This window comes from Topomyia yanbarensis, unplaced genomic scaffold (assembly GCF_030247195.1).
Source record: "Topomyia yanbarensis strain Yona2022 unplaced genomic scaffold, ASM3024719v1 HiC_scaffold_775, whole genome shotgun sequence".
In the NCBI taxonomy this organism is placed as follows: domain Eukaryota; kingdom Metazoa; phylum Arthropoda; class Insecta; order Diptera; family Culicidae; genus Topomyia; species Topomyia yanbarensis.
In genome coordinates, this window is record NW_026684019.1 from 1 (window position 1) to 13,000 (window position 13,000).

Here is a 13,000-nt window from a genome sequence, read left to right on the forward strand (position 1 = left end):
AACCGCGTAAATTTCAAAAACCGCGTAAATGAAAACCGCGTAAATTTCAAAATCCGCGTAAATGAAAACCGCGTAAATTTCAAAATCCGCGTAAATGAAAACCGCGTAAATTTCAAAATCCGCGTAAAAAAAACCGCGCAAAAAAAACCGCGTAAAAAAAACTTGAGTGTACACTAATCGGGCTCTCGAAAATCACTCGACCAGCAGATAACAATTTGTCAAAATCGGACATCACTAAATCCAAGAATTTCGTACAACGTTTATGTCTACTTTCACCCGCGGAACACCCAACACAACACCAGACCAGATGACTCGCAAGCCATAAAAAATCTCGACTCGCACCTCTCCCATGTCGCTTTCGCCCCTGACAGCGCACTACACCGGTGTAGCCTGTGTTTTTAGCTTCCGATGGCCCTACATTTTCTGACAAAGTGAAGTTCAGGAATGTTGAGATTTTTATCACTGTTTAGGAAAGCAAAAGTATCATAAAGCTAGTGTCAGGCCTTCATGACACCTCAAGAAGTCACTTTTGGAGGTATTCGTTAATGTAGATTTGTCGGTAGACGGTTCCAGATTTCATTAAAAAAACTAATTTAACACATTTACAGATCGCTTGCAACATAAAAAACTTTTTGTGCAATTTGACAGCTCCATCTTAGGCCAATTCAATAAATTTCCTACATGAAAGTTTACTTTTGTTAAAAAACGGTTTTTAAACCAAAGCTGGAAGTTAAACCTTGGCGTGGAAGAGCCGGTATATTAATATATGCTATTACTTAGTGTAGAATAAGATTTTGCCGCTTACGGCTATTATACAACCGCCAGAAGAAACTTAAAACGTTGGTACACAATCGAGAATAGCGAATCAGAAAAGATATCAGTGATTTACTAAATACAGAATGGATAATGGTTATGATGTAAAACCTTAAGGTCCGTCCAGGTTAAGTCTTCGGTACGGAGCAATACCTCGTTCTAGGAACTCCTTAAGTCTTCGGTACGGAGCAATACCTCGACCTAGGAACTCCTAGCATGTTGTTAGTCGCCTCTTACGACATGGGAGCAGTCCCCAGAGGTTCTATTCTTGGCTGAAATAGTGCAAAAAGATTTCAGCCCGCCGGACACCACACGGCTTTTTTTAAATTCATAACTTTTGAACCGCTAAACCTATTTTCATTGGTTATATATATCAAATGAAAGGTATTTAAGTGTAGTTTCAAGAAAAAATACTAGCTTTAAGAAATATTTGGATTTCTGCGAACAAAATACGCATTAAATGGTTTTTCTTGATTTTCACTGCGAGGGGTATTGAATACTTCATACTTTTATATTTTTATTTGAAAGATGAAATTCTACACAACATCTCCAAACATATTTTTGAGTCAGATCTAGAGGTTTCGGAGATATAATTTTTTGAAAATAAAAAATCTATGTAAACAGCCCACATTCATGGAAACGATGAAACCGAATGGTAGTTCACCATATAGCTCCAGCGAGTCACAGCAGGTGTGAATAAAGAAATCTATGTTTTACTAACAAGCTGGGTGCAACATTCGTTTCAGGCCCGTAGCCCGGATTTTGTTTCCGGAGGGGCTTAAAAATTATTGTATAAATGTATTTATTCTGATGACTGGAGGTAGTCCCTGGAAACTGAACGTAATTATGAAAAATTCTTAGTAAAAACAATTCCAAAACTAAGACAATAGACACTAAACAACCCTAAAAATATGTTGTCTGTTACAAGAAAGGCTATAGCGCATTAAATTTTATTATTTTTATTTTACAAGTTTATTATGCCAAATAAAAGCTAAGCATTGAATCTTTATCGTCCACAAATAATAGAGAAAAATGATAACTCTTTATATGTTAATTTAATGTTAAGACAAAATGTCACATATAGTATACCAAACCTTTGCTAATATTTTGTAGATGTGATGTTTCTCCAAGTCGACTGTAGTTAGCATGTTTTTCCAATGCCAAACCTCATATCTACACTCTCGGTTGCAATACAGCACATGAAATATATCACAACTACAAGCCCGTCTCTCAAAACGTCACAGTAAAATTTGCCATCTACAAATGGTGTTGCACGCGATTTTCTCTGTTTGACGTTTCTGTTAGATATGATGTAATGAAAAAAAGCTCTAGATTTGAGAGTTCAAAGTATTTAGGGCTGCTTGAAAATGCATTCTAGACTACAGAATAGTGTAGAAGACGCTAAATTGGAATGAGAGGGAAAATATCCAAAAACCCGCCTCACGAAACTTTTCACGCATTTGCTAATCAGGAGAACGACGTCAGGGTTGTCTCCATGGATAGGAATATATCAGTGTGAAATTCAAGTTTACCGTTGTAAAGAATGTCCGAACAAAGTGAATGTCGAAATTTGCTTCAAATCTTCTGATAAGGCAGGCGATTTGTATATACAGAAAATAGGTTCAACTCCTATTTTCATGATCAGGCGTCTTGCTACTATTACTAGCTCTGTGACTTCATCCAAAGTTTGCATTAACTCAAATTTATGAAATGATACTGATCATGTCATAATCATAACAATCCTGAGCAAAACATATGTGTTTTCATTTGACTCTCGTGGGGAATGAGTTAATGACTATCTTCGACAATATTATCAGGCAACTAAGATTAACTATCTATTTATCTATTTAAGTAGATTCTTTTTAGATACTTTTTATATCATTGGACTTATGAATTAAAAATATCGTGGACTGATTTTTTTAGATCCCTGAAACTATAGTAGAAGTCAAAATGTAAAGTGAGTGCAAAAAACTACTAATTTCACTACAAAGCAAGAATAAAACCATAGCTCTATTGACTTTCAGCAATCTTGCAAAACCGTTGAAACTTGAGAAGATTACCTAGATTTATTTTTTTATTTTTATTTAGATTATAGAGGTTTTTTAAGGTCATTCGCCAATTCGGGTTAGAACAATCCCTTCTGAAAAATGTCTAACGCTATGTGCGGGGTCGGGACTCAAAAGCAGGTGCGATGCGTATAAGGCAATCGATTTAGCAACTACGCTACGCCCGCCCTGATTACCCAGATTAAGCAAATATTATATTTGAATATTTGAAGTTTTAATTTGGGAATTCATGGGTTTTTGGTTTTTTAAAGTTAATAATTTTTCTTGAAACTACACTTAAATACCTTTCATTTGACTTATAACTAATGGAAATCGGTTCAGCGTTAAAAAAAATCAACTTTTGAAAAATCACGATTTTTTGAACCAGTCTAACGTGGAAAGGGACACCCTAGTGACGAAATAAAAAAATATGTATCTAATATTTTTCGGTAAGGAACGATTCTACCAAATATTACAAAATTGTGAGAGATCGTATATCTTTTATTCATGGAATTGCTGAGTTGCTGTATTCATAGTTAGGGGGAGACAAAAGCAGGATAACTGGCAGCTCTATATTATGGAATAAAATACTGGCAACCCATGCAAATGTTCAAGCTCTAGCATAGTAGTTTCATTGAAGACGTTGTGAATAAGAACTGTACATGTACGTATAACATAACTATACGTACTATAACTATTGGAATGAATGCTTCTGTACGAAAAAACATACACTGAAAAAAATATGTCATATGTCATTGTTCTGGCACGAAGGGGGAAACGAATAGTGGACTGTATAACTACTATCTTCGCCCAGACTTCGCCTTCGATCACTGGCTTTCTTTTGGTGATCTTCACACACAGCACGGGTTCACTGACCTTAACCTTTATTTGCCGTATAAGTTGTGAGTAGAAATTCAACCCGTGTGTACTGCTTGATAATCGATAGATAACTGACTTTATTGCTCAACATGATCGCGCTTATCTACCCGGTATCGGGTGTGCTTGGTGAGAGATATTGAGAGTATTGAGAGATGTTGAAAGTAATCTAATTTGATCTGGTTTAGGGATGCTTACGTTTACCCAACCTATCTTACTGGTTCGACCATGCCGGCCGCCTTGAAACCAGACGAGTTTCAATAGAAAACTGAACTTGCTTAGTGTTGTCTAAACTAGCTGCTACCATTTACTTAATGTTACTAACAATGTTGTTTCAATTCACAATTTAATTCATTTTGATTGATCTTCAGATCGAAACACTGTACTGCTGTTCGATGATACCGATTCTGTACCGCCTCCTGAGGGTGATGCGTAATACCACGCTTGTTCGATTGGTTATGCTGCTACTAGATGCCTGATTGTGCTGCTTCGTGATGATTCGGATGTTGATATGCTGCTGCGTGCAGTGCTGAATACTTCTTCGTCGATTGGTTTCGTAGAATACACGTTCTTTCGGATGACGTCAATGGGTCGCTGAGTTCATTCTGAATCGTTGTGTGTGGATCTGCTCCTCTGATCGGATATGGTATTGGACATGCTGGTGCATCGGTTGATGCTTATCTTCCTTCCTTCTTACTTGGCTCGTTGTAGAGGCAAATTTTTAGGTGGTGATGATTTCCTCGAAAAGGACTGGATGTAGTGACTGAATAGATATTTGTGTAAACCGGAACAACTTACCGACCCAGGCAATGCTGGCGCCTGAGAATTCTCCGTAGAGTGTGAACCTGGGTCGTAGTTATCCAGCTGCGTAGATGCGATTGTGGTCGAGTGACCACCCTTGTTTCCTTGCCTTAGGAATGTCGATCGATGTGATGAGCTGGCCAAGCTCATTGCCAACCGAACTGACTAAGGTGTTGGAGGGTTTCCATGGTTTCCTCCAAGTGAAATAGTAGTGACCTTGCGAGAGCTGTTGTGCTACCAACGACAACGATGTGATTAATATGCCTTAAACCATGCGATGACCCCTTTGGTCAACGCCGACGCTTGTACGCCGAGACGTTACAGTGATAACTTGTAGAGACGATTACAAACAAGTACAGACAGACCATACCGAACAGACCTTTTACCAACTGTATATTTATGCCTTTATAATGATGGTACTCAGCTGACGATATCAGCCTTAGCTTAACTTTTTGATGCAGTTGCATCGATACACACTCAGCGAATGTTTATTGGTCAGAATTTTGATTATTTACTTCGTTGTCCCGGATGGGAAGCGGACAGACCTTCGAGATTCCTCTATCGAAGCATCCGTCTTTAGTGCGTATGGTGACAACGCGAATGTTGCCATCAGAACCGCTAAATATTTTGATGACCCTACCCAAATGCCATTTCAGGGGGGGTGCGTTTTCTTCTTTAAGTAGGACCATTGAACCAATTGAGATATTATTTCGTTGTTTGGTCCACTTTGTGCGGTTGTGTAGATCAGAGAGATACTGCGTAGACCACTTCTTCCAAATCTGCTGTGTTAAACATTGGGCTCTCTGCCATATGGTCAAGCGGTTGCTTGGTACTTCCTGCAAATCTGGCTCTGGGATAGCTGTTAGTGGACGCTGCACCAGGAAGTGACCAGGCGTCAATGCTTCATAATCGGCGGGGTCACTACTGACCGGCGTGAGTGGTCGGGAGTTCAAAACCGCTTCTATCTGCGTCAATGCAGTAGTCATTTCATCTACGTTTAGCACTCTGATTCCTATTGTTTTCCGAAAATGACTCTTGAAACTTTTGACCTGCGCTTCCCACAGGCCGCCGAAGTTTGGTGTGCGTGGGGGGATGAAACGAAACTCGATGCCGTCATCGCTCGTGTCCTTGACTATAGTTTCCTGGAATTGTTGACTGTGGAAGAGTCGATGCAGCTCTGTGAGCTCACGTTTAGCTCCGACAAATGTTGTTGCATTGTCACACATTATCAGTTGAGGCCTGCCGCGCCGAGCAGCGAAACGTTTCAGTGCCGCTAGAAACGCTTGCGTTGTTAGGTCCGAAACCAACTCCAAATGGACAGCCTTCACGACTAGGCAAACAAATATCGCCACATAGCATTTTACAGGACGCGCTCGTCGATTTGGATAACTAATCTGGAAAGGACCGCAGTAGTCTACTCCGACTTTCAGGAACGGTGGCGCGGGGTTGACTCTTGCCGAAGGAAGGTCTGCCATAATTTGCTCAGCGATTTTTGGTTTGTTTCTGAAACACGGAATGCAGTCGTGAATCACCTTCCTCGCCAAACTGTGGATGTTAACTGGCCAGAACTTGCCCCGCACTGACGAGATGAGTAATTGCTGTCCCGCATGAAACAGCCTTTGGTGGTAGTACCTGACGATCATCGTTGCTAGCGGATGGCTGTGGTGTAGGATGTACGGGTGTTTTCGCTCTTGTGACATGAATGCCTTAGCAAGCCGGCCGCCGACGCGCATCACGCCGTCGATTAGTTGAGGGTTGAGTGATATTATTGAAGACGAATCTCTCACGTGACCTTGCTTCGCAAGATCTTGCAATTCTGCTGAGAAGCTTTCTTGCTGGGATACACGAACCAAATTTAACGTAGCGTCCTCCTGTTCCTGGAGGGAAAGGAATCCAATTCTCCTGGACTGTTTATTGCTGCACTGCGCGTTGTGCTTGAACCGAAGAAGGTATGCTACGAGCCTTACTAGGTCCGGAAACGAGGATCGCAATGCAAATATCTCACTGGGAGGTAGCGCTTGTGCCGGAAGTGCTACTGACGAACGTTCTTCTAACAACGATGAATCAAACTTCTCCGTGAGTACCTCTTCTGAACGTCGCCAGAAACCTTGTTCTTGAGATAACCAAATCGGACCTTCAAACCAGAGTGTTTGATACTGGAGCTGAGCCGGTGACATTCCACGAGATATCAGGTCAGCAGGATTCTCGATCCCTGCTACGTGACCCCATACTCCATCTTTGGTAAGGTGCTGGATCTCCGATACCCGATTCGCTACGAAGACCTGCCAGCGAGAAGGTGACGATTCCAACCAATGCTTTACTATCATCGAATCAGTCCAGAAATACGCATCAAGCCCAGAGTGAACTTGGTTGTACTTCTCATATAAATGACTCAGCAAGAGAGCCGAGGACAGCTCCAGCCGCGGGATTGTCATTTTCTTCTTTTTCCGCTTGAGATTTTCTAGAGGGGCCACCCTCGACTTTGACATGATCAACCGAACGGAGATGATACCGTCGGATGAGATGCAACGAAGATACAAGCAGGCACCATATGCAACTTCTGAAGCGTCACAAAAACCATGTAGCTGAACTGACAAACACTCTTTGCTAAATCCAATCCACCGGGGAATGACTAATGACTCTAATGCCATCAAATTCTGCTTGTATTCATTCCATAAATTTTGTAGCGATTCATTCAGTGGCTCGTCCCAGTCACATTTCAGCAACCACAGCTTTTGAATAAATATCTTTGCTTGCACCACCACCGGACCTACTAATCCTAGCGGGTCGAATAAGCACGCAGCGTCGGAGTGAATGCTGCGCTTAGTGATTGCAGTTGAGCTTGACCTCCATTCTGGGAAAGTGAAGCAGAATTCATCTGTACTCGTATCCCAGCGAAGCCCCAATGTCTTCACAGTTGAGGTCGACGAATCTAACTCTAATACAGAGCGTTCATCGCATAGATGCCTTGGAAGGTTTGACAGAAGCGCTGTAGAATTAGAGTTCCACTTCCTTAAAATGAATCCAGCCGAGTCGGTTAGCTGCATGACCTCAGTCACCAACATTTTTGCTTCGGAAGTGCTGTCGGCTCCCGACAACATATCGTCGACATAAAAATCCTCCTGTACAACTCGAGCTGCGATCGGATGTGTCAATACACTGTCTTCTCCAAGCTTCTTCAAACATCTCGTAGCTAGATATGGTGCACTGGCGGTGCCGTAGGTGACGGTTTGCAGTTCGAAAGTTTTGATCGGTTCTTCCGGCGTGTCTCTCCAAAGGATGCGTTGCAGATGCTTGTCTACCTCTTGGACCTGAACCATCCTATACATTTTAGCAACGTCAGCAATGACTGCGATGCGATGACGACGGAATCGTAGAATAGTGCTCATCAGATCGTCCTGGACAACTGGTCCCACCATCAGTGCATCATTAAGTGAGACTCCAGTCGAAGTGCGGCACGATGCGTCAAAGACAACTCGCAGCTTGGTAGTTGTACTGTCGGGTCGCAATACTGCATGATGCGGCATATAATACACAGGATCGGTGCAGCTTTGGTCCGCATTTACCTCCTTCATGTGGCCCATCAGGATGTACTCGTGAATGAATTCTTTGTACATCGCCTTCAGAGCCGAGTTGATACTGAAACGCTTCTCCAGTCCGATGAACCGTTTCATAGCGATATTGCGGGATTCTCCCAACCGTTCGATTACATGTTCTTTCCTGGGGAGAGTCACCACGAACTTGCCATTTTGATCGCGAAACGTCGTTTTGTTGAACAGATCTTCGCAAGCTGTCTCCTCAACAGAGTGAGTTCTATTCACATGGCATGTCTCCAGTTCCCAAAACCTTGCGATCATTTCCTGTAGGTCAATAGTTGAGCTGACGTAGCTTGTTGTTGTGGGTATACTATTTGACCGATTTGGAACCTTCCCTGACACTACCCAACCGAATACTGTCTCTTGTAACGTTGGACCATCTTCAGACACTTTCTGCTTTCCTTGCAACAGTAGGTCGAAGTAGAATTCCGCTCCAATTATCATATCGATCGGACCGGGCTCCCAGAATCTTGGATCCGCCAACAACAGCTGCGCAGGAAACTTCAGCAGATCGGCCTGAACTGGCTTGAGCGGAAGTGTTGGTGAGATTCTCGGCAACACGTGGAACTGCATTTTTGCTTCATACGACGATACAGACGGGCTTCTTGGTTGAACGTTAGCCTCCACAGACTTGGTCGACATTATGCTGCTGTTACCAATTCCTTGCACCTTCAGAAAATCAGGAGTTTCGCGGCACTTCAACTTCTTGGTAAAGCTGCTGGTTATGTAACAAAACTCCGAACATGAATCCAGCAGTGTTCTGGCGAACGCAGTATTTCCCCGCTGATCTATGACTCGAACGATTGCTGTTGACATCAGCACTTGACGAATTGTTGGTTCAAAATTGGAGCGTGGGAGTTCCACGGCTTTAAGGGCGACTGTGTTTTGTTGTGTGGGGGGTTGTGGGTGAGAGATTGGATCACGGGGTATGAAGTTGTTGGTTGTGCTTGTGCGTCTGGCTGAGTGAGTGATGTTTGTGTCTGGTTTTGCGATTTCGAGCGGCTGTGGTTTTGTTGTTGTTGGTTTGTTACTTGTGTCCGAACAGGCGGCTGTGGGACGGAGGGAGGATTAGCTTGTGGATGGGAGGGCTTAGACTGGCGAACAACATATGCTGAACTCTCGAAATGAAGCATAGTATGATGTCGTTTACCACAGCGGTTGCAATAGCCTCTAGTACAGCCTTCAGCGAAATGACCCACCGTCAAGCAGTTTCTACACAGACGCTTTTTGTTGACCTCTTCAACACGTTGAGCTATGGACATTCCTTGTAGTTTGTTGCACTTGAAAGGTAAATGGAACGATTCACCACAAAATAAGCACCGGCGTTGATATTGCAACGAAGTATGCGTGACGAATAACCTTGGTCGTCTTCCTTCACCGTCGTTGGATTTATTAGGAGCAATAGACTGAAGAACCGAGCATTGGTCCCTCAGGAACTCCATCAAACTCTCATACTAGGGAACGTCCTTGGAGTTATGGTGTGACTCCCACTGTCGAAGAGTCATCGAATCCAAACGAGTGTACATCATATGTGCGAGAATAGTCGACCAATTATCTGTTTGCTCTCCAATTTTCTGTAACATAAGCAGATTCTTGTCAAATTCACTGATCAGATGATTTAGTGACTCGCAGTTTTCTTTCCTCATCGGTTCAATAGCAAAAAGCGCATCCAGATGGGCCTTGACGATCAGTTTCTTGTTCTCGTACCTTTTCTCCAGCACCTTCCAGGCCACCTCATAGTTATCGGCCGACAGGTCAACCGAGTTTATCTCCTGGAATGCTTCGCCTGAAACCGATGATCGCAAGTATGTGAACTTGTCAATGTCTGTCAATTGTCGATTGTTGTGGATCAGACTGCGAAAAGTATCGCGAAAGCTTGTCCAATCCTTTATTTTCCCATTGAATGACGGAAGCTTGATGTCTGGGAGTTTTACTCGGGAAACTGGCTGATCAGTAATTGCATTATCAACTGCATTTGGCTGCCTAATAGGATCGACTTTCTTCGGACGCAATGCAATCAAAGCTGACTTTATTTCGTAATATTGCTCCTCAACAACACGTATAGCTTCATCGAACTCGTCTTCACGTTTCACTGCTAGCGCCTCCATTCGCAGCGCTCGGTCCTCGATGGAACCTTTCACTTCGGGTTTTTCATCCTCCTCCTCGATGACCAGTTCTATTTTTCGGCGAACGGTGTAGAATTTACGCATAGCGTTCTCCAGAGTCTCCAGCCGAACATCGATTTGGTTTTCCTGCCTATCCCTCTGGAATCTTTCGACGAAACGCGCCAAAGCCTTGATGGATCCATGCAACTGCTTTTCTTGCTTCTTCAGCTCCTTGAGCTCATCCATTTTCGCACACACTTGATAAGGATCACTTGCAAGTTTACAGTACTGCTTATAAATTCACTAAATAACTAGAATAAGTTTATGAATGTTTACCTTGATTTAGATTTAGTTTATGCACTCCACTGTCAATTATGAGATCACACCGCGGTACTGTAAACTTGGCTTTAGTATGTTTAATTTCACGCTTGCACTTTTCATTCACTATTCACTGCCTTGGACGCTGGAACTGGCATTTTTCGTATCGTAATTAATCAACTCGACGTCCCACAACGCGCGATTGACAGCCGAATATCATCTGATTGACAGCCGAGAGCAAACTTGTAACGGAGAAATACAACAAACCTTCGAAAAATCGCAATGGCGAAACCAGTTATAACTTCAAAGGAAATCGAACTCAACCCAGATCACAATTTCCGGAAAAAAACTCAAAAATCATTTTTCCAATCTTTATTGACCAATCTCACACATAATCTCAACCCAATACATGCAACCCAAGCCACACAAACATGCACTACCCACATGCAGTATACTTAACAGAAGCAATTTTTCCAATTTCTGATGACACGATGAGGTAACTAGCAGCCTGCCGATCCGATACTCCAACAGCAGAACGAATTCACTTCCACCGACGGTTGATCCGAAACAGCATCCAACGCTTCACACGTTTTTCCCTCCGTAGTGACGCTACCAGCAGAACAATTGGTAGTAGTAGCACAATTCCACTGGATGAACGCGCCAAAACCACACGAGGATCACGACGATCAATTGTCACATGCACTATTGTTTGTCTTTTATATATCATTGTGACCACGTTATCACACTGCCTTTCTGAGGCAGCTTTATGACGCCGCCGAATCGCGGGCAACTACTGTGATCGAACAAATCACTAATTATGTTCAGAACTGTTCACTTTAATCTTCTGGTCCGGCGAATCCGGCTCGAAGGACCATGTTCTGGCACGAAGGGGGAAACGAATAGTGGACTGTATAACTACTATCTTCGCCCAGACTTCGCCTTCGATCACTGGCTTTCTTTTGGTGATCTTCACACACAGCACGGGTTCACTGACCTTAACCTTTATTTGCCGTATAAGTTGTGAGTAGAAATTCAACCCGTGTGTACTGCTTGATAATCGATAGATAACTGACTTTATTGCTCAACATGATCGCGCTTATCTACCCGGTATCGGGTGTGCTTGGTGAGAGATATTGAGAGTATTGAGAGATGTTGAAAGTAATCTAATTTGATCTGGTTTAGGGATGCTTACGTTTACCCAACCTATCTTACTGGTTCGACCAGTCATTTTTAATAAAAATAAAATTCATGTAAAAAAATTTAAATTAAAAAAAATCGTTTTTAATATTTTTTTTATATTTTGTCGACAAAAACCTACAGCTAAATAAAAACAACCAAAATATGATTCAACTATACATGGCTTATGGCTGAATCTTATTTTGATTGTTTTCGTATATCCTTCAAATGGTTTACAATATCGCCTTGATGTCAAAAGGAAAGTTATAAGAAATTTTATGGGCCTTTTGAAAAATCTCTTGCTGTTTTTTGAAAAAAGCGAATAATTTAAATTTCGATTTAAAATGACGTTTAAAATCATATTCAAAAAAAGAATTGTATTTTTGACAGAAAATAGTATGAATTATAAAAATATGTCATAAGTTGTTGTTAGGAAATTTTTTTTATTGAAGCCTCTCTCTCCATGATCCAAATACACTGAAAAAGTATATTTTGCGTCCTTAAAACGATGAATAGTAAATTGTTGACATTTTATGATGGGATAACGCAAATTACTTTTAAAAAGGGCATAATTACGAGAATTGATTGATTTTGTTGGAGTCAAATTTCATATATCTCGAAAACTAGCGCATTTCGGAGATTTTTGTTAAATGCATTTCGATTTAAAATTATGCTTAGAATTATATTCTCTAATAAAATTACAGTTTTGTTTGTCAATTAATATGAAATTTAAAAACATGTATAAGAATTTTCTTCCGATAAGTTCTCCATCATGAAATCACATTCAAAATGTTTCTTTACTCTTTAGATTTTTGTTGATAAAATTAAAAAAATTCTAAAATTGGTTTCTATGCCATTTAAATTTTTAACATAAATTTTTGTGTTGTTGTAAAAAATGATAGTATTTTTCTCAGCGTATATATTTTTTGCATTCGTGCCCAGATAGTTTTTCTGTATAAAATACGGTAATCGAACAATTGATTTTTGAAAATGTTACTTCTATAAACTTTTACGCTCTTTTAAAAAATTGCTGTCGAGTTAAAATAACCTTATTGACCTTGAAAAATGATTAGTCTTCCATATCGGTGAAACGTGTAAAGTTTCATCAAAATCTAAGATGGACGGTCACAATTTTAAAGTTTTTCGAACGAATCTTTGTGGAGTTCCACAAAAGCGACAGTTAAAAAAAATATTGAAAATAGTCGGAGTTATAGCCCGCCCCCGAAGCGAGTTTTTTTTGCGCATAGGCTTGTGGTGAACACTCTCCCAG

General features: G+C 41.3%; 1 protein-coding gene across 1 annotated transcript; it reads right to left on the minus strand.

Annotated features, from left to right (window-relative positions):
• Positions 1 to 5,291: 5,291 nt before the first annotated feature.
• Positions 5,292 to 9,393, minus strand: LOC131696137 (uncharacterized; the record flags this gene model as incomplete). Its single annotated transcript, XM_058984678.1, has 2 exons — positions 9,282 to 9,393; positions 5,292 to 9,180 (listed from the first exon to the last, which is right to left on the minus strand). Coding segments are annotated over exons 1-2 (4,001 nt in total), but the record flags the coding sequence as incomplete, so codon positions are not given.
• Between the last annotated feature and the right edge of the window lie 3,607 nt (positions 9,394 to 13,000).